Here is a 22,154-nt window from a genome sequence, read left to right on the forward strand (position 1 = left end):
CTGGGTGCAGTGGAGGGAAGGTTCTCGCTCCCCTCTGTAGCTTTGAATCAGGAATTCTGCAGCTGTCCTTACCTCTTGCACCCACAAGGAGCAGATCTCAGTCAAACCCATACTGATTAGCCTAAGGCAATAGATGGTGTCAGTGTCAGAGCCAGGATTAAAACTCCAGTGGTTTTTGGCTGCCAGTCTGATGCTGGAATCACTAGACCACACCTCTCATTATAAAATAATTGTCTGATTTTCCCTTTGAAATCAAAGCTGTTTACAATTATATGGGAGAGAGCAAGAAAATGCAATCTGGGATGGTTCTCTTTAAAAGCATTTGCACCTTTTTATGTAAAATTTCAGCTTACACAAGCCCTGTGCATGTAGTTGTTAGGGGACTCTATTTAATCCCTTCTTTTCCCTTCAATTTGACAGTAGGATTTCTTGTCCCTTTTGGAGCAACTCTCCAGATTGAGATGAATTCATGTATTTTTATCTTACTGAGAACTGCTGATTGTGATGAATATAAAATGCTACACTTTGAACATAACATAAATGTCTACTGCTAAATGTGTAGCTGAAGACTTTGGCTATAGATATCTTATGAATTTATGAGTGTTGCATAGGAGCAAGATTTTTCTGAAATAATTGAAGACAAGCTCATAACACCATAAAAAATAAGTATTGAGCATGTGTTTCTCTATGAATTAGGTAATTTTCTATTACTACTAGTGAAACAGTAAAATCTGGAACAATTAAGCACTTGTAAGTAGTAAACTACTGAGCAGACTAACCTACTGAGTGCCTTGAACTTCCATAAAAATCCACAGAACTACTCTGGCATTTCAAGTTGTGCAAGTATCTAAATACTGACTGAATTAGGCCTTATTTAGTAACAGAACGGGACACCACCTTTGGAAGGATTTGACGGAGCTGCACTGAAACTTATTAATACTGAATATATCTCCACTTTCTTATATGGAGTTTCAGGAGGGTTTTTTTGATACGTTGTGCCTAAGCTAGGTGAGACTAGCATCAGCAGGAGCCTTTCCTTTGAGTTTAAGGGGCTTTGGACTGGATCCTGGATACTTAAAGAGCTGTAGACAAGTCCGTATTGTAGTCAGCCTTCATATTTAGATGGTAATGTATATTGCTCATGGTTATTATGAAAATGATTCCAATTAGAGATACCAGATGCTGTGATATGAGGTAAGCTAAGGAAGCTTTCTTTAGCTAAGAAATCACATCCAGACCTATCATTAACAAAAAATGGCTGAAGCTGTTGATATTTAAGACTGCACATAAGTGTTAGTCACTAAAAGCTGTGCAATATGCTTTCCCTAATATTTTATAACTAAACCCAGTAAGAATCAGAAGATGCAAAAATTATATTTTCAAAATTGTCTTTCCTTCAAGTGAATTGCTCTTCTTATACGTTTCATGGCATCTACTTTTTATAGATACATATTAGTTCATTAAACTACCTATTTAAGCAGAAAATCAAACCTAAAATACATATTCTCTGTGCAATGCCTTTGAGTTAACACTGTTCTTGGAACTTGGCAGTTCCCTTCCCTGTGGAAACAGACTATAGACATACATAGGTAGACTACATTTTTATTATCAGTGACTCCAGAGTCAATGTACTCACTGACAAGTAAAAGTCTGGCTAAGGAAGCAATGAGAAGAGGAAGGGTGAAAAGGAAGGGCAAATTTAACCCCAGATCGTCAAAGTCCTCTGTATTTCTTTTTCTTCTTGTGCCCTGTCTGCGGGAACAAACTTTTTTCCAGGTTCAAATAGGGCTTGGGTGACATGCATATAGCCTCATCTGCCTGGGTGGCATATCACAAATGTGTTGACACCAATCATGATAACCACATTTTGTTTTAGTGTTAAGCATAATGATAATGATGTAACCTTAGATAGCGCTGTATTGTAATTACACAGTTGTGCCAGTTATTACATAGTTGTAACACAGATCAGCTTCTTGATCAGATATGCCCAGGAGCTTCTTTTGCCTTACCCCTAATGTAGGAACAGAAAACTAGATCCCTAATTAACTTTGATTGAACCTTGATTAGATAAGGGAGTGGGGCCAGTAGGCACCAAGCAGGCGGGGAAGTCAGCCCATATGTAGATATGTTGAGTGTGTAGGCACCATCCTGACTAGTCATAGGAAAGAGAAAGGAAACTCCCTTTTCAGGAATTGATACCTCCCGACAAGCACAAAGGAATTGGCCCAGACTAGCCCTCAGAAATTCAAGAAACTTCTTACCTTCCCCATCTAGCAATGCCCCCACCCTATTAAGATGAGATTCTCAAGCAATTCACCTTGGGAACAGATAGATTTCTATCATTCTCTCCTGCCATCACAGGAGAGAACTGCAGAAAGAGCTTTGTACAAAACAGAATTATTCCTCCTAAGTTTTCACGCCTTACTCCTTTTTGCTGCTAAAAGTGCTGAATTGTTAATGCTATACAAACAAGGTCCATTTGGCCTCTCTGAACAATTTCATTCAATACATGATTTAATAAATGAGTGAATGAAGCCAGACTTGGTTAGCTGTCTGGTGGACAGCTGAAACCTGAAAAGCAACAGATGTATCTGAGTAGAACACAGTAATAATTTTGCGCATGAGACAGGAGATGTGCAGATGCCATCTCACTTTTCCAGAGCTGCACTGGCTCTACAATATTCGATTTTTGCATCCAAATTTTAGTACGTTTGGTAACAATACTGACAAAACCCAAAACTTCAGTGTGGTAGGATGTATATTATCCTTTTTCCAAGAGTAGAATTGCACATTAAAACTCCAAACTTTTGATGACTATATACATTTTTTTAGGCATCATTAATGGTATAAACTCAACAGGAGCTCAGGGTTGTTTAGTATCTCTTAAAATCTAACTACTGCTACTACTTTGAACTAATAAATAAATAAAACTTGGGACACTCTTGAAAAGCTTTCTTAATCAACTGAAGCTGATTTTTTTCCCCTGTGTTAAGCTGTCATATTAATTCCTAACCTGTTTTACAGAGTTCTTTTTGCCTAAATTCATTACTGCATGTGAAGACATTTAGAATCCTTCACCACAAAGCATTAGAAAAGTGCAAGCATTATCTAAGAGTGCTCTCAGCTGCCGTGGCATTTTGTACTACCCTGAGCACGGAAGGGAGCATAAACCAGTGTTTTACAGAAGCACGAACATCTGAGGCCTCTTTCAGCACAGTGTATAATTGCTGTTAAGTGAATCTCATACTGACTTCTGTGTGGGTACTAAGCATATACTTACCATACTCTTTTGAAAGATTTTAAGTTATCTTAAGCCCTTTGGGCCAAGTTGGGCTTGTTGACCCTAAAACGGGGAAAAAAACCTCAAATAAAAAGTACTTTAGTAACTATCCCAGTGTGTACTGAATTGACAGTACACCACTCTGTAGATGTTATCACACAGACTTTTCTAAGTCACTGAAATATTCTGTTGCACGTAACAGCCAACTTTCAGTCATTCAGACTTTAATATTGTCCAGACAAGACTTTTTTCCTATAGGGGCTGTGGACATATCCCTCAATGAGAACTGCTTATGTGCCAAGTATCAAGTTTCAAAGTTCTTTGATATATTAATTATCTGTGTGGTGTAGAAAAGCATGGCAATAATTTTTGTCAAAACCAGGGAAAACATATTAATTTCACTTTTGCAGAACTCAGAAATGGCTAGTGTTCCATTTTACATATGCAAGTGCATAACAATGAACACACAAATACAGGTATAAACTGAACATGGACAGCTTGCCTGCAAGAGAGAGCTTTCCAAAAGCGAATGAGTGAAATATATGGAAGCTGTCTGCAGGTGCAGCTGCGGGCAGTTCGATCAGCTTGTTATGGTCTAGGTCAGGGAGTCTCAACACTTCCAAAACTCTGATACCTTCATTTCTTCCTAGCATGCCTTCTCCCTTCCAATACCTTCTTGAAGTAGAGGACAGATCACCCAAACCTGAAACTCTATCTCAAGCTTCATTCAAATTTCAAATCAACACCTTTTCTGACTGAGCAAAGTAACAAGCACATGCTTAGCTTTGAGCTGATGAGGAGCCTTCCTGATACTTGGATGTTTAAATTCAGGGTATGCATCCATGGTTTGCTGGATCACAGGCAGTATCATTAGAATTGAGCCACCTTTAATTTATGATTTTCCTGGGTTTAGGGCAAAGGAGCTAATAGTGACATAGTAGGAAAAGCATCCTGTAGACCTCTTAAGGCTTTGCAATAGCCAGAGAGACTCCAGTACAAATAAACTATCTGATGATACTGATTTGGTTTCTGCTGAGTTGGACCTTAAGAGTGAGATAACCAGCTCAGCTCCAAACGGAGAGCTTGGCTCTACATTTGTCCCACTGCAGTCATTTTCATTTCACACAATAAGAACAGCTTAGCAGTTTTGCCTGCTTTACAGCCAGCGACATAGTGACAGAAAGCTGTAATAAATGGTGGAGAGAATGTGGCTGATTCCAGCATTTGAACCTCTGAAAAAAATTATGTTTCATTTAGAGCTCTAAGGACAGACTGTGTGTAAGTACAATGCTGGCTTTTTCTCTTTTCCATGGCCTGGAATTCTTTTGCCAGGATTGGCTTCTCTTTCTCCCTTAACAAATCATCACAATTTCGGCAAGCGCTTCATTGACTGCCAATGCTGTGCTACCAATAATTTACCAGAACGGAGAAACTTTTGTGCTTTCATTCTGCACAGCGAAACTGTATCTCCTGCATGCCCAGATTTGTTCCGTTCTGGATTACGTACTAGAGGCTGAATCCTACCCTGATACTGGGCACTGTCTCTAGGCTTTTAAGAGTATGAGCAGTCCCAAGGATCTAAAAGTTAAGATAGTGGGTGAACATTTTGGTTCAATTGGGGACACTCTGCTGTGCAGCTTGGAAAGGAATTAGAGACTTTCAGGAACACTGTAGTTTAGAAAACAAAAGCACTTGTTCATAATTTATCACATTTTTAAGACTTATGTAAAATTTTGTGATTTCTGATATGTCAGCTCTGAAAGCACCTTCTGCAGGATGCTGCATCAACACAGATTACGAATGGTTCCCATTTAAGCAGTCTGCAAAGTACGTATAAAACAAGATGTGACAGACGCAGGCAGGACTGCGCAGATACCTTCTTCTAGGAATCTTTTGGGGGGGAATTGTATGTACAGTGAGGAGACGTTGCATAAAGCTGAAATGAAATTTCTCATAGTAGCCTTAGTGCTTAGATTCAAACTTGTATTAACCTGGGAAATAATACAAATGCCATTTGAAAGCCTGTTCTTGTAACATTTCTGACCCACTTCAGACTCCTTTCGGTAATCTGGGAAGGGACCTTTGTTCCCGTGGCAGTCCATAATTTCCTGACTGAAACAGTTCAGCTGAGCTCTGAATGACACAGTCAGGCATTTGGATGCTTATCTTGCTTCCAAGTGTTCCGAGGTTCCTCATTTCTCACTTATTGCACAATGCCCCAGTCTCACTGGGAAGGTGAGAACTGGATCAGAAAGAAATATAATTGCTTTTTTTTATTAGCTTATGATACAGTCCCGCCCTTCTGTGTTGCCAGCTTACCCAGTTATTCACAAATGATGATATACATACAGTGAATTATATAATTATCAGCCTATAATTACAGGTATATAGATATATACATCCCCCCTGGAGGAGAGCTGGGCTTGGCACATACCTGCTTGCACCTCTGGGTCTTTAGGGAATTCATGCCCATTTTAAGTAGACGATTATTTATTTATCAAATGCTTGAGACATTTTATGAAAAATGAACCCAAAAGAATCCTTTGATTCTTTTTAATAATGTTCATAAAGTACGTAACTAAACAAATCCAGGCATGTAGGAGCAAACTGTCTTGTGCAGAGTGAAAGCAGAGACGTTTCTCAATAGTAGTAAATTATTGGTAGCGCAGCATTGGCAGTCAATGAAGAGTTTGCAGGAGCCATGCTGATTTGTTCAGGGAAGAGAAGATGCCAGTCTTGGCACAGTGATCAGAAGCCAACACTGAGAAAGCCGAGTCAGTACTCTATTCCCATAGACACCTTCCTTTTTGAAAGCTTTAGACAAGAATTAGTTTATCTTATGATGCTGCTTTAATGCTGTAACCATAGATAAACCCTATTGCCTTCCCACTATGTTTCAATGCCTCATTTTGTCATTGGGGCAGATAGTGATTCTCAGCTGATATAAATCAGCAAAGCTCCACTGATTTTTAACAAAGCTGTGCCAGCTTCTGCTAGCTGAGGGTCTGCCTAGATATTTCTCCAGTTGTAAAGCAAAGAATCCAGCAGGAAAAGCTGATGTAAGTTGGATATTTTTTTTGGCTTGTTTTTCTTTGTTCTATCTTTCAAATGCCGCTCTCATTCATAACTGCTTGGATGCTTTCAAGCCTGTGTACAAGAGTTATGGAGCCTAATCTGGCTCCTACAATGGTGTAAATCTAGGGTAGCTCTATTTAAATCAAAAGCATTACTCAGAGGTATTGCGCCGCTGTAAAAGTGGCATACTAGTGCATAGCAACTGATCTGTAAATCTTGTAATGTGCCCGGTATCTTTCCAAGAGTTTATTTGCAAACAAACAAGCAAAAAGAATCATCGTGGCTGAACAGACTGATTCCAGCCTGTGGAAAATGGACTGAGCCTCTGCCAGAAATAAACTGTAGACACTTGCTAATTACAATTTGTGGCCAGCTTACAAAGTTCAGTAAAGGAGAAAACTACTCCATTCAGATCCTCTTTCCCAGTTTGATGACATCATTCACATCATTATGTTGTGATATGCCAGATGGGAAAATTTGAGGTGGGGATGAAGTGAAAATCCCGGTTACACCTTTTCTCCAGGCTATCTGCCTGTCCATCATTTTACAACATCACAGAGAGTCTCAGACAGTTTGACTCTGCCATCCCCAGCTGCTTTGGACCAAACAGATAAATGCTGAGCCATTAAGAATCAATACATGTTCCCGCCGTCGTGACAGGTTATGCTGCACATAGCTAACCTTAATTAGTTTATTTAAGCTGACTAGTATATTTGAATAGAGAGCGAAGGTAATAGTATAAACTCTGTAATTTCTATTGCCTGGGAAAAAAAAAATAAAAACAGCCCTGCATCAAATGCTTATTGAAACTGAAACATATGTATTAACATATGGCAGAATTTCACTTACTGTATGTTTTAGTGCAGAGCTGATGAGGAAGGCATCTGTGCTGAGAGCATCTGAATGGAGGCTCGGATAATGAGCAGAGCTCAAAAAATACACTCTGAAAGTTTGGGATGTGTCAAAGTGCCCTGCAGTTGATTTGTGTCAGAGCTGAAAAAATATACTTAAGTCTCTATGCAGGTACATTGCTGTGTTTTGCTTTCTGCACTGGGACCCATTTGAGTCTTCATACGCTACTGCGGGCACCTGCTTTGGAAGCCCTGGACAAATTCTAAACCCCCGAGATGAATGGTTTCGCACCAGAAATGTTGACGCAACTTCTACTTGGAGCTTAAGCAAGTGCTGTGACAGTATTGCTATTTAACAAAGAAGAGATTAATTGGAGATCTTAAACATCAAGCCCAAATCTGGATCCAGATTTGAAATTCTCGTAAGGACAGCAGCTCTTTGGAGCTGGGTTTTGGGTTTGCATTTTCTACGGTCATGCAGACTGGTATAGCTGTAAGCATAATCTTTATCTTCAAACAAGAGAGACTACGAAATGAGAGCAAACTTCCTCCACTGAGATTCTCATCCGAGTCATGCAAACTTACAAGGTTTACACAAAGCCGGGTCTTTTGGTTCTGAGATGAACCCCTGAATACTCTGCATATTAACCATTTCTCCTGCACGTAGTGAGGTAGCGTTTCAGTAAACAGTATAAAGACTCTCAGAGGCCCTTGCTGCCAACTCCTAATATTATTAATGGGCACTACAAAGCCACATTGTTCTACACCTATTTACTTGAAGTAAGATATGAGGATACCAGGTGTAATTACTTCACTGCCTTAAGGATAGAAGTCTTTCTTTCTGATTTGACCACAGTAGAACATCTGCATCGCTCAACCACAGATTACCTTGCTCCTGGGAGATGCTTTCAAAGCACCCAGTTGCTACTTGGTGACCCAGAAGAAAGTTTACCACCTACTCACAAAGCCTCATTTTGAAGTACTATGCCTCTTGTAAAAGCAAGGAATCTTAAGCTTCTTCAGAGCATGGGCCACGTATCAAATGCATGAACCGCCCGTGCCACCACTGTACAAATCAGAGCTTCTGATATGACACTGTACTCCAGGGATAATTCCTTTTGCAAAAAAAAAAAAGTTATTATTGAGACTAAGGAAAAGTATTTAACATACGTACAGTGCTTTTCATGGAGGCTTGCGTGGAAGTAAAGAAAAGGGTTTGGGACAACTCAAACTGTTTGTTTCCCAGAAACACCAAAAAGGCATCACTCTGAATCAAAATCATGTTTACTGAGAAGGTTTCAATCTGTTGTATTTCTGCTGTTCTTCGGGAGGTCTCAGCCCAGTCCCCGTGCTGTGGGCTGCCCCACAGAATGGAGTGGGTCCTGACAGAGATTTCAGTTTGTGGCCCTGAAACATGAATATTTTTCATATATTTATTGAACTCCACCCAGGTACAAGCTTCTCCTTCGCAGGAAGGACAGGTTGTCTAATTTGGGGTAAAATGAACTACACAAGGAATGTCTTGGTTCTGCAGGGTAAACGCTGAGGGGCAAATGCCCTGGCTGAAAGCGCAAACGTGCTGAACTCCCTTCAGTTGCTGAGGATGGCATTGCTCCTACTTCTCCCTCCGCTCAGTCTGCACTGGAGGTTACCTCCCACAGACACATAATAGGCAGGAGATGCCTGCCTGCACCTCCACTGCTTTGAGACAAAATCAAGGCAAGTAATTTCAGCTCTTTGAAGGCAGGTTTGTGCTAAAGACCCAGATTTTATGCTGAAGTGGCTGATGCTAATATTATTTGGGGGATAAGGGGCAGCCTTTGGCAGCAGACAACTGAGAGTTGTATCATCTTCAGCCAACGTAGGAAGATTTTCCAGAGCTTGTCTGTTAGCACCTTGAATAAGCCCCCGACTTAAATCCACCTTGACTGAGAAAAGAGCAAAATAGATTATGTATGCACGGAAGCATACACAAATATATTTAAATGTCTGTTCGGGTATCTAAATAACATTGTGAATAGAGTCTCGGTGTTTTGCTCTAAGTGAGGCAGAAACACTTGGCACAGGCCTGGACACTGAACGTGGGTCTCCTGGGTCCCAGCCCACTGTTTCAATCACAAGACTATTAGTCCTTCTGAGTATGGATTTGTCTATCCCCTATGTCTTTTCCATCATCTCTAAACTTGAGTGACTCCTATGACTAACGTGATTGTAAGTCATAAAACATTAAGTTATGACACAATCAAATCAAAGCCAAGAAATTCATAGTTAGGGTGTAGGCTACATTCTTAACTCAAAACCAGAAAAGCAGCATTGCAGGGTAAACAAAAGGATGAAGTGTCAGCCCTCATTTTTCATTTTTGGGCTCTTATCAGTTTGTATCAATTTAAGCCTTTTTTAAATATGTAATTTCTTTGACTTATTTTTTTTCCCTCTAGGAACTGAAAATTATTCTGCTTTGAGGTCTGGAACCTGCCATACAATAAACACTACTTAATTGGGACATGCTTAATAGGGATGGCCACTTTAATGGGACATCTCCTAGGGAACCTATTTATGTTAATGAGACTGAATGACAATGACTGTTTCTTAAGTGGGGCAACAAAAAGAAAAAAACTCCACTTAACAGGGATGTACTCAGCTGATACTAGTTTGTTAAGTGTTTAACCAGGTGTTAAATAGGTCTAAAATTCTGAGCTTCCATCTTTTGGTTAAAAACCAGAAAATTCAAACATTTACATCATGATGAAATGTAGTGTTATTATTTGTATAGTGGCATTTAGCACAAAGAAAGGGCCAGGCTGTTTTCAACTACGCCAGAGATAGAAGTTCTCTTCTCCAAAGAGCTTAAATAACCCTTTCTCCAAGCATGGAACTACCTGTAGATTGGATTTGTTCAGAGATTCGTTGCAAAAAACTAGAAATAAAACCCATCTCTCCTAATTCTGAATCCTGTATTTTACCCTCTCACCCCAAATCTTTCCACTTCTGTAGTTTGAATAAAAAGATGGAAGCAAAAAAATAAAAATAGGAAACCTTCTTAAATCTAACTGATCCTAAGATCCCTAAGAATAGATATCTGAAGACTTTCAGGAGCCTCCAAAAGCCTATAAGCCATTTTGAAAGTTATTCTCTTCCTGAGGATCTTTTGTGTTCTGTGGTTTCCTCTGAAAATATGTATACACATTTCGGGGGGGAACAAGAGACCATGTTAAGTAGTTGTCTTAAAAACACAAATCCCATCTTAGACGACAGCTATATAAATTTGGGGACTCTCCCAGGCAAACCAAGACATCTGATTATGCCATTGTATCCTGTTTGGCAAAGGAGAGAGTGAAGGAAAGTGATAGACATGAGGGGCAGATGGAGTTTGCCTAATGTGTCTGTTCTTTTCTTCGCTGCCTTTTCAATTTAAGAATGTAGCAAAATAGCAGCTGCTCATAATTTCATGAATCAAGAAGTATGTAAATTTCAGCTACAAAATTTGTTGCATAGTTAGACACACACACACACACACAAAGAAGGAAAAAAAAAAGAAAAAGGATCTTGCTTGCATCTACAGCTTTCTTAATCTTGCATGCAAATTTAGCTTTCAGGCCTGGTTCTCCTCTCGTTTCTGAGTGAACCAAGAGTGGCTCAATCGATTTCGCTGTTGTCACATAGGGCAAACGCTGTGGGATAATTGTGCTTTAAGGATTCAGCTAGTCTCTGCTTGTTGCCCTAATGCTAGCATGGAAGGACGAGCCTGGCCTGAAGGGCTCCTTTCACACCCCTGAGCTACCGTAGGGGCTTTATGCTGCACCTCTGCTTCTAGGCTGCAGATGGGGAGAAGGAGGAAAGGGGCTGCGATAGGAATGCCTCCACGAGCAGGAAGGCTAGAGCTGTGAACAGCCACCTGAGGATGCCGACAATCGCTACAAACTGAAATGGAAAGCATGCTCCTTGTATTTCAACCCCTCGCAGCCCTCCAATTAAAAGATGGACAAAGGGACTTGAAACGTATCATCCAAATGCATGAAGCGCTGCTCAGAAGGAGCTGGGGATCGGGGCCTCCATATACTATACAGCTGGTTCTAGTTTTCAGACAAGATTTACTAAACACATGTAAACCGTGCATATCTGTTTGAATACTTTTTGTGCAAATAACTTCCTCTGTGGTCAAGCTGTTCCTCTCAGATCCAGGCTACAGATTTGTGCTTTATACTCACCACTTTTTTACCCTTGGATTTCCACCAGTATCGGTTCACACTCAGAGTATGAAACTGTGAAGAAGGGAGCTGAGTTTGGCAGCAAGAGTCAGGAGAATTTACAATGCAAAACACTGAGCAAACTCATGATAAAGGGCAGAAATCATCCCTGGCTTAGCTCCATCCAAGTCAGCGGGCCAGATCCTGAGCAGCTATAAACAGACCCAATACTACGTACTTCATAGGAGCTGCAACCGTTTAGATTACTTGGCCCAACAGCCTCTTATACAGATGCTGCGTTTCACCAGTTCTAGTGGGGTTTCTCCTGATTTATGCCCCCCGAGTGAGCAAGCAGAGCAATGGTCTTTCTTCACCAATTAAAACTGCCCCGCAATTATATCTGCCGAGTGTCATGAATTCAAACTTTAAACACAAAGCAACAGCTGAAACGGAATATAAAGAAGCAGCAGGGCAGAGTTTTATGATCGATGTTTATTGGAATCATATGAAAAAGAAAAGCATTTCACATATTTCATGGAGGTATTTTATGCACAAATTTAATATGAATCCTCTTCTTGTTAAACTCTTACGTGATCTATGTACTTCAGTGTATAAAACACAGTATAGGACAACTATGAACAAGTTTATTAAAACAGCTCGGGCTCCTGTTGACATCACCAACCACACAAGTGCTTGCTCAGGGTTGGTGTGATCTTATCAGTCTCTCCTTATATTTCAGGTTACCTACTTGTTCATTTTCCCTATATATCTTTCATTGTTACAAGAATTCAACTCATGGGCAGATCTCGAAGATAAATCTTCTTGTCTGTTTTGGGAATATGGCTCTAGTTCTAATTTTGCAGACTTCGTTCAGGCAATACTCCCTTTGACTTCAGGGATTTTTGCCTGACTAATCCTTTCAGAATTGGACTCTCCATGATTTTCATTTACTTAACAACTTGGCATTACATCTGTAAAATATTAGCCCGGTAATGTAAAATATCAAATTAGATTTATGCATTAATCTGATCTATATATGAAGCTTGATAGTCAGTTCTGTTACGCTGCATTATTGCAATTCCAGGCATTCTGTGTCACTTCAGATTTATACTGATGATGTAAGAGAAGTAAAAAGTGAGGTTTATAGATAAAAATTTGGTAACCCGTGTATGTGAAAAGAAAGTCTAAAATTTTAAACAAAATTTAAAATAAATTCCCACTTCCAGATAAACCAGGTAAATGTTTCTCTGTTAATCACAAATGAAGGAGAGCACACCAAAAAGGCTAATCTGAAATACTCAACAAAACACTAAGCTATTAAAAAGGAAAAAGCAGGTCAAAATAAATATCCAAACTGCAATCTATTCTCTAAAAATCCTTGCAAAAGACAAATAAGCAATTGTTTCTTTTCTGCGTGACAGCTGCAGTCTGAAAAGTAAAAAATTACTCTTTCATACATGTTCATAAACTGCATTTATAAACACTTCACATAACTAAATAATATTTGTTTCCTCCAGGTTGGCTGCCCTTGAACATTTTTCTCCTTCTTGCAGTTTTAAAATTTTTTTTATATAATCCTTTCATGAAAGCAGGTCTTATGCATATGGCCCTGATTCAGCAGCCAGCCCCACGCAGCGGGCGTTTAAGAACATGTTAAACTAAGGTTTTGTATGTGCTTGGGTACTTTTAAAAACTGGATATTTGGAGACAACCCACCAATACATTATTCTTACATCTTAAACCCATTTACTTCTCTTTATGAATGCTTTCAATTTGTTTTACTCTTTTTGGGCCAAATCCAGCTTGTTATTTACAGAAAGAACACAACAAGATTAATAGGCTATGGTTTGCACTAGCCTACACCCCTGGAAATTCAGAGTGATCCCATCAATTCCCGTATAATTTCTTTGGATTCACATCAGGTTAAAGCCCCAATCCAGGATAATGCCAAGCAGATGCAAACAAGGGCCAGCATATAAATGTGGAGAATCATGGCCAGAATAAGACTGCATCTGTTTATTCCAAAGGAGAAAGTAATGTTTAGGTATAAAAAAATTTTTTTTCCCACCTATTTGGTATCACCTCCCGAGCACCGAGTAGGAAATGATGCAATGCCAAAGGAAAAAAATAGATTTATGTCGTACATGTTACTAAAGAAATACTGGATTGATACGCTATCCCAAGCACTTTGGTTCACTTGTGTGTGTCATGACAAGTGCCCAGTATGCTCTCTTCAAAAAGGGGGTTCTCCACGCTAAAATGTTTCCTGTGGGACGCGGCATCGGTTTTGCCAGTGTATGGCAGCTGCAGTGAACTTACGGCTTCCTCTAAGGGTGTCTATTTTCTCCCTTTCTGCATTAATCCAGAATTACTGTTTCTCCTACCCCAGCTTTCAAATGCAACAACCCCAAACACAGTTGTGTTTGCAGAAAATCACAGTTGTGCCAAGTCAGTCACAGTTGTGTTTCTAAGAAAAGATGTGCTTCCCGAAATGAAATCTCACTCTCATTATTGGAAGAAAAACCACCTCCAACATCCTAAACATCACATATTACAATAAAGCCAGCTTCCCGGTTGCCCTGATGGCTCCAGCAAGCGCTGCAGCCCTGTGCTCAGGGTTCGGTTTCACAGCGGTGCACGAGGCGGGCAGGTCAGTGCGTCTCGGGATCTCCCCATCTCCGCACACACCTGTCTCTCCGTCCCCGTACACCCGCCTGCCTCTCCTCTCCCGTCCCTGCGTGTTGCAACAGGGCCCAGGCGCGGACGCCTCTCCCCTTGGCACCCGCGTGCCGGAGCCGGCAGTGCCGACGCGGGGCTGAGCCACCCTGGGGACGGCTGGCACCCGCAGGGGACCCACCACGAGGGGTGGTCACAGGCCAGGACAAGGGACCAAAAAGCCCAGCTGGAGAAAGGGAACAGAGAGATGCTCCCTTCTTCCCTTCCAGCGTGATGTGTTTGTGATTGGAAAGTGAAAGAAAAACCTTTTTTCTCTTTTCTTTTCCAAGATAGCGTCAGCTTTGCTCTCACCCACTTTATAGGCCCTGTCTGGAAGTGAATGAAAGGGAAACTGGTAGGTGAGGGAGCAGCCTTTGAGCTGCTTTATTTAAATAAATTTCTCTCCATCTCCTTCTTGCAGTTTCCCTGTTCTGCAGCCCACAAGATGCAAGTGTCCGACAGTCACTACGAGATTTTTATCTCCTGGTGACCACAAGTATTTCACAGAATGGAGAAACTGAGGGAAGATTCAGTGAATTGTTTCAGGTCATGAAGAGCCCTGTGACAGCAGCTGAACGCGGCTCCCATCCCCAGCTACAGTCACTAAACCAGCTCTCCTGCCGCGGGGGGAGCGGCACAAAGACAGCAGGATATAATCACCCCGGCTGAGGTTCAGAAAACAAAAAGGGATTTAAACTAACGATGTTGGTTTCAGCTTCTTATTCTTAAGTAATATGTGAAATACTGGACCTGGAGGTTCTGCAGAAACTGGGAGAAATACCTGGCTAGGACAGAGTCAGTGGAGGGGAAAGCGGAGCCAAAAAGGATCCCTGACCCAGCAGGGAAGGAGAGACGGGAAGAGCAAGAACATGAAGTGAGGAAGCGGCTACATGAAGTGGGTGAGAAGCTTCATGATATGAATAGCAAGAGTTAAATATTACAAAAAAGGATGTGCAAAAAACAAACCCCAAAACCCTAACAGAAAGCAGTAAGAGGTAAAAAATAAGTGAAAGGTTCCAAGTGAGAAAAAAGGTGGGAATTTTGCCTGGGAACGTAACCTACTACCTTGTCTTCTGACCCCTCGAAGGGCAGAGAAGATAAATGCCCAAAATGAACAGAACAGTGTAAATCGGAGAGAAGGGGGCCGGGGGGGTGTGAGCCCTGCCCAGCCGAGAAAGGGCCCACCGCGCCTCCCGCCCAGCAGAACGCCAGCTCTGATCTCGTCCTGCGCACGGGATCAAGGGCAATAAGGCAAGGACAGTGCTTACAAATGAAAACTGGTATGAACCATATACTTAGGTAAATTCGGGATGAAACTGTTATTCACTGCCAGCTACAGGGAGTGGATAATCTGATAGGTCCTTTTCTTCTCTAATTCTCTTGATTGCCTATGGGTATTGTGATTACTTATGTTGGCCAAAACATGACCATACATCTGGATAGAATACACCATAAGAAAAGCAGCTATTTGACAGAAATGTTGCAAACATATTCAGTCTGGGAAGACTGACTCAATTCATTAGGCACACTGATATATTCGTTATTTTGGGGTCTTCAATGACTCCTACTGTATGTGGCAGAGAATACCGCTACAATGTCATCACATGCTTTTGTTGGTATGGGTTAATCCACAAATCCTCAAAGAAGATCTGTTGTGGGTTATGCTGGCTACTTATAAATGTCTTCAGAGTTAAACAGCAAGTAACCACACCACCCAAATTTACTTTGCTTTTAATTGTGGCTGTTTTCCCTGCCCTCTATGAGAATTGCTTTCTTCTCTTCCACCTACCAGTGTGTATCTGTGGCTACGCAGTACTCACAGGATTTCATGCTTAGATCACGTATGCCATCGTCTACATGATTTGTGCTTAAACTTTCGCAAGTTACCAAAGAACGTGGGAATCACCACATTGGTTCACAAGGGTCCATCCAGCTGAGTCTCCTGCCTGCACCAGTGACCGCAGGTGGACACCCAAGGAAGAGTGGGCAGGCACAGGGGATACTTCTGCCCGGTACTCTCCCAGCTCCCAATCATTTTCTGCTCAGGGGCTTTCCCAAGCTTGTACACGTCATTGTGTCCACATCACTGGCCAAATCCTCTGGCAATTTATATGCTGCAAAACCTCTGGCTACTACAACAGATATAAATCAAGCAGAATTGGAGTCACTGACAATAATTGGAAAAAAAAAATCTCTGATTTGGAAGACATACATGAGTTTTGCTCTTAATTTGGGCAAAATCTCACAGCAACATAAATTATTTGTGTGTTTGGCTGTCTCTGTTCTCCGCCATCCCCGTGGAGTCTCACTATACAATGGCACGGTGTGGTAAGGATAGATGGAGCACAGCTTACTTTGCTGTCAATTCCAGTTTAAGTGTGAACAGAATGACACTTTCACAGTGGAGAGGGATGGGATTTTGGAACAAGGCACTCCTCAGCGGGCACAGACACGTGGGGCCAGGCAGCTGGGGACAAGAAGCACTTGAAGAAAATGCAAAGATGAGAGCCATGAAAGCGAGGAGGGAATGGGCTGGACAAGGAGCAGACAGGGGTACAGATAAGGCTCTAGAGGAACTCTTTTATGGGAACTGATAGAAATTTGGGAGGCAGTTTAAGTGAAAAAGAGAAGGAAAAACAAGAATCCATGGAGAAGAGACTCAAAGTTACAGCCTTGCTGGGAGACGCAGTACCTCATCTTTCAGCGTCCTGGCCAAGGAACTAAGCTAGATTCGCTAAGGCAAAAAGAAGCCTAAGTCCAGTGATTAAAGTTGGACTCATGGTCCAAAATATCTTAATGAATGCAGACTGCTGCCCAGAGGAGCAGCTGTGACAATGAATTGTTTCTGACAAGTTTGGGACCCTTGGAATAAAGGTCCATTTTCTTCAGTATTCTGGACGACGACATGTGAAGCATAACAAGACCAATTGCCGTTGATGGCCCAATGTGCAAACACGTTAATGAAATATCTGTATTAGTGAAATTTTATGACAGGGTGACATTAATAGGAAACAAATTTTAATCAGATATTTGCCTAATTCATAAAATAGTGCCTGCATGACTATACCTGGGAGAAAACAAAAAAGAAATCTGTACAACATACTTACAAATATTTTGGATGTAGCAAGCATTACTGAAGTACTATTAGTGACTGCCATCATTTTAGATTTAAACTTCAAATACACTGTACTTACTTACTTTTTCAGTACTCTATTAGTGCATGTTGAAAGAAGTTAGCATTTACACAGATCAAATCTAACCTTAAGAAAACCTTCCTCAAATGAACAGATGAGACTGATTTCTCAAAACAAAATAATCCAAGGACACTTCATTCTACCCGTCTTCTTGCCAGGGTGCACCAAATTTTGTGAGATCTTTCTTCCATCTTACATAGGTACGTTTCGGCAGGAACACAAAGCAAATTATCGCTTGCTCCAGGGAGCTCTGTACCCCGCAGGATCTTTGCAGGATCCAGCCTGAAGAAATACAGCACTTTGAGAAAACAGAGCTGTCAAGCAAGATTTCCTTGGGCTTGCTGCCACACAAAATGGCAAATAAGGGACTTGATCCTGCACGGAAGACGATAGGAATTATAGGTGCTCAGCGTTTGTCTTCCGGCAGAGTTAAGGTTTCTCAGTACTTCCTAAAATCAGCTGTACTGTTTATTCTTATTCAAAATTATATAGCTAAAAGCTTTGGTATCTAGCCACAGAGCTTTTATTTCAAATTGGCAATAACGTGACAAGATGTAACTCCTGCAAAAAAGACTACAATAATGTTAAAAATATCATAAAATATCATTTATATCAGGATACATTTGTTACCCCATATGACAATCATTCATATTTCTTGACAGATATAAACCTCTGCTTAACACATTAGTATCATAAATATTACCAGATATAACACTGTAATTTAATACCTACCAAATGTATGTTAAAATATTACTCAATTTAAAACTTTGGATTTTAACCAGATGTGTTTCCAGAAAATGATTCAGGTCAGATGCTTTTTTCTTTCCCTTTTTCTGTGCGTGCGCGTTCAAAGTGGAGCATTACTATGTGATTTATTGTACTATGACTGTATGCCCCGAACCTAAAACAGCACCACGATACTTCATCCTTGAGGCTTACACACCTGCAGTCCAAACTAACAAGAGAAAACATCTACATGGCACGGCAGGAGTCTTTGAAACGTCTCTTTGCAGTTGCCTGGACACAGAACAGACTGGTAGAACAGGGAGGCAGCGGAGAAAGGGTGAAGACAGGAACTCCAGCCTCTTTCATCTAGAAAGGGGGGACCATGGAGAGATTAGAGGAGAGGATTTTGATTAGATCACTCGAATGTGAAATGATGCTTCCCAGGATTAAAATCCTATTTTAGAGCTACCAAACCGGTTACGTTGTTAGTCAGAATTTGGAGGCTCGCGCAGCTCCATCCCTGCAGACGGCTGTCGCCCAGCAGCACCCGACAGCCTCTCGCTGGGGCAGGGGGGACCCCGGCCGGGCACCCCATGCCTCCCCACCACCATCCCAGCCGCGGACAGGCAGCCACCGTCCCAGCAAAGGGCTGCCCTCCCTCGAAGCGTGGCGCTTCTGGCGGAGAAGGGGTTTCCTTCTCCAAAGACATCGCTGGGTCCAGCCCCACGACAGCCGCGCGTGCCACGGCGCGCAGGCTCTTGGAATTTCCGTCTCCTTGAGCTCCCAATCTAGTTCACCAGGTGGAGGCCTGACATTTTCATAACCGAACGCCATTAGTTTTATTCCCAGTACAGCCAACTAACAATTTGAAGGTCTATAGTTGTCGGGCTGATCATTACGTGGAACCCATTAACATAAAACCCGCCATCGCAATTAGTATCTTTGCAAGCAGCAGCCTCAGCAAAAAGTGGAAATGGAGGCTGAAATAATGGTGCTCCTCCAAACGAGGACGGCAGCAGATTGGGAAATAATCTGTAGCAATTGCTCTGCCGCTGTCTCTGCCGTAACTTCTCAAAAGATAGACAGAGCCATTTGCAAGTAGTCAACCCACTGACTTGAGTGAGCACTAAATTCACATGATGATCAAATACAATTTGAGAAAAAATCTACCATCACTCACTTACCCAGCGGAAGATATATTTTCCTTTTACAGATGAAGCGCGAAACAGTGAAAGCAGCTGTATTTGGAAAAACACCGTGCAGCTCATTGATTACAAAGGGGACAGGTACGGGCGGGGGGTTTGCCCATCTCCCAGTAAGGAAACCAGGAATGCTGCTTGGGGGGCAACGCATTCGCAGACCGGCCGTGTACACCGGGTTGTTTTGTTACGCGATGAGCCTGGTAAAATGTTCTCTGCTTTTCAGGAAGGGAACAAGGAAGATGCTCGTATTTATAGCAACATTATTGTTCAGAACAAAATAAGTTATTTCATCCTTTTAATCTCCGTTTCTATGGATATCCTGCACGGAGCTATGATCTGATTTTCCAACCTTCATGCGAGCCGTCCCCTCCGAGGTAGCGGTCAGTGGCACTGGCCCTGTGAGTAAGTGCCTGTCTACATTTAAATAAATCCCTTTTAGAGACGCGCTCGTACCGCCCCGGACACGGGGAATCGGGCCGCCGCCAATGCACTTTTTCATTGTTGTTTCCCCTAAACTCTCCCCGCTTACCTAATTTTAGACTGCGGGCTCCCCGCGGGGGGCTAACCACCCCCCCGCCGCGCCTGGGAACCACTGGCCGCGCACCCCGCTCCGCCGCGGCCCCCGCGCCCCGCACCCGCGGGGGATCCGCGCACGGCCCCCCCCCCCTCCCCCCGCCGCCTGGCTGGGCCGGCCCCCGCGCCGCCCGCACCGCACCGCCCAGCCCCGCCGTGCCGCCGGGTCCGTGTCCCCCCCCCCCCCCCCCGGTGTGCGTGTGCGGGGGGGCACCCGCCTTGCGAGCGCACGGGCTGAGTCCGTGTTCCGGGCGGGCGCGGGCTCCAGGCCGGGATTTGGGCGCTCCCTGCCCGCCTCCCTCCCCCTTGCCCCCCGCCCCTCCTCCCCCCGCCCGGCTGGCTCCCTCCCTCCCTCCCTCCCTCCCCCTCCCTCCCGGCTCCTGAACTCCAGCCCCTCTCTCTCTATCAGCCGCTCACTCTGTCTCAATATGTCTCAAGATGGCGGCCAATGTGGGATCGATGTTTCAATATTGGAAGCGCTTTGATTTACAGCAGCTGCAGGTCAGGCTCCCCCGCTCGCCGCACCGGCCGGGCCGCGCCGCCGGACCCCCCCCCTCCTTCCCTTCTCCGCCTTCCCTCGGGCCCGGCCTCCCCCTCCTCCTCCCGCTGCCGGCCCGCGCCGCCTAAAGGGAACCCCCCGCTCCGCCCGGCCGCGGCGCTCCGCTCCCTCCGCCCGCCCCCCCCCGCCATTGATCACCGGCCCCATCGGAAATTGATCCTCTTTGTTCAATTCATCGATCAGCCCAAGATGGCGCCGGAGCCGGCGCTGCCCGGGCCGCCGCCGCTTCGCCCGCTCCGTCCCGGGCTGCTCTCTTCCCCGCTTCCCGTTCCCCCCCGGCGGCCGGGGCCGTGCGGGGCGGCCGGGGCCGGCGGGCGGCCGCGGGGCTGCCGGCGGCCGCTCCTCTCCCCCGCCCGCCCCCCTCCCTCCCCCCCGCCTACCCCTTCCCGCCGCCGCTTCCCCGCCGCCTTTTCTCCCCGGGAGCCGGGGAAAGTTTACCGAGTGCTGGGACTTTGTGTGGGGGCGCAGGGAGCCGGCCGGGCTCGGCGTGCAGGCGCGGAGCGGCGGGGGCTGGGGGCGCTGTGGTGCCGGCCAGGCGGGCGCTTCCCCCGCCGCTGCCCGGCCGCCGCCGCCTCGCCTCGCCTCGCCGCGGGGTGCCGGCCCCCCGCCCCTCGCCGCCGGCGGGCAGGGGGCTCCGGCCCGCCGCGCTCCCGCCGCCCTGCGAGGGCCGCGGCCCGCTGGCACCGCGCCGGGGGGGTGGCGGTGGTGCTGGGGGGAGCCGCCGCCGGGGGGGGGGGGGGGCGGGGGGGGCGAGGGATGGAGCCGCGGCGGGGTCCCGCGGGGCAGCCCGCGGCGGGAGGAAGGGGGCCTTGCTCGGCCCGCGGAGGGAGCGTGTGCGGGGGGGGGGGCGTGCGGGAGGGCAGCGGCCGCGCCGTGCGGGGTGGCTGCCGACGGCCGCGGGGGGCCGGCGGGGCGCGGGGGCGTCCGGCCCGGCGGGGCACGGCCGGCGGCCGGGCATCTCCCCGCGGCGGCGGCGGCGGGAGGGCACGCTTACATAATTCACGGGCTCTCCAGCCTCTCCTGCTGTCCAGGATCTGACAGATGAGCGGAATATTGATGCTTTACTGTGCTGGCTCATAACAGCCTAGAAGTCTCGCTGCCTCCCAGGGAAAGTCCTCGCAAACCAGCTTTCCTTCACCCTTTGGGTGCGTGCCCTGAGGAGATTGCGGACCCACTATTTAATATAATTGCTGGGGCATAGATAAGGCCAGGGCGGGGGGGGGGGGGGAAGGAAGGTTGTCAAACGATGAATTGGTGCTGCTCCCGCCGCTGAATAGGATTGCAACATGCATGTTTCTCCCAGTTGATTGGTGCAGGAAGGCGCTGCCCTGCCTCTTCAGACCCTCCGGTGCCTCCCGTTTGAATAAATTGGCTCGAAAGCGGCCGGTTGCCCACCCTGGCCCCCTGCGAGCCCCGCAGCGGGCGGGGGCCGTGGTGCGCTGATGCTGGGCAGAGCCGCAGCCCCGCTGGAGGTGAGGGGACGCTGGCGGGGGGCCGGGGAGCGGGACCCGGGGCCCGCCGCCCCCCTGCGCCCGGCGGGGCTGGCAGAAGGGTGAGCTAGCGGGAGCGGTGATAAAAAAGCCCCAGCAACCCCCAAAACGGGAAGTGCTACGTAGGATCTGTAGTAGGAGGCTGGTCCCTTCCGACTTTCAGGTGCATTAGGAGGTGGGGTAAAGTAGCGTTCTGCTTTAGGCTTTTCTTCCCCCCCCCCCCCCCCACGCTTCGTGTTTTATTGTTTCTTTTAAAGGCTTTGGATTAAGGTAGTCTTGGCTGAACTTTGCTAACTTGAAAG

General features: G+C 45.0%; 1 protein-coding gene and 1 long non-coding RNA gene across 11 annotated transcripts in view; one reads left to right on the plus strand and one right to left on the minus strand.

Annotated features, from left to right (window-relative positions):
- Positions 1-17,126: 17,126 nt before the first annotated feature.
- LOC148056294 (uncharacterized) lies at positions 17,127-19,870 on the minus strand. The gene is made up of 3 exons (XR_015703419.1): positions 19,213-19,870; positions 18,246-18,394; positions 17,127-17,584 (listed from the first exon to the last, which is right to left on the minus strand). It is a non-coding gene; the product is annotated as an uncharacterized LOC148056294 (long non-coding RNA).
- Positions 19,871-20,166: 296 nt separating this feature from the next.
- CUX1 (cut like homeobox 1) overlaps positions 20,167-22,154 on the plus strand; it is a 280,862-nt gene continuing 278,874 nt past the window's right edge. For all 10 annotated transcript variants that reach the window (XM_087751495.1, XM_087751486.1, XM_087751487.1 and 7 more), the window contains exon 1: positions 20,167-20,304. In XM_087751495.1, coding sequence (XP_087607621.1) covers positions 20,242-20,304 — 63 coding nt within the window. In that variant the 5' untranslated portion in view covers positions 20,167-20,241. The remainder of the gene's footprint in view (positions 20,305-22,154) is intronic.

This window comes from Nipponia nippon, unplaced genomic scaffold (assembly GCF_047370975.1).
Source record: "Nipponia nippon isolate SJK-2023a ecotype South Korea unplaced genomic scaffold, ASM4737097v1 scaffold_15, whole genome shotgun sequence".
In the NCBI taxonomy this organism is placed as follows: domain Eukaryota; kingdom Metazoa; phylum Chordata; class Aves; order Pelecaniformes; family Threskiornithidae; genus Nipponia; species Nipponia nippon.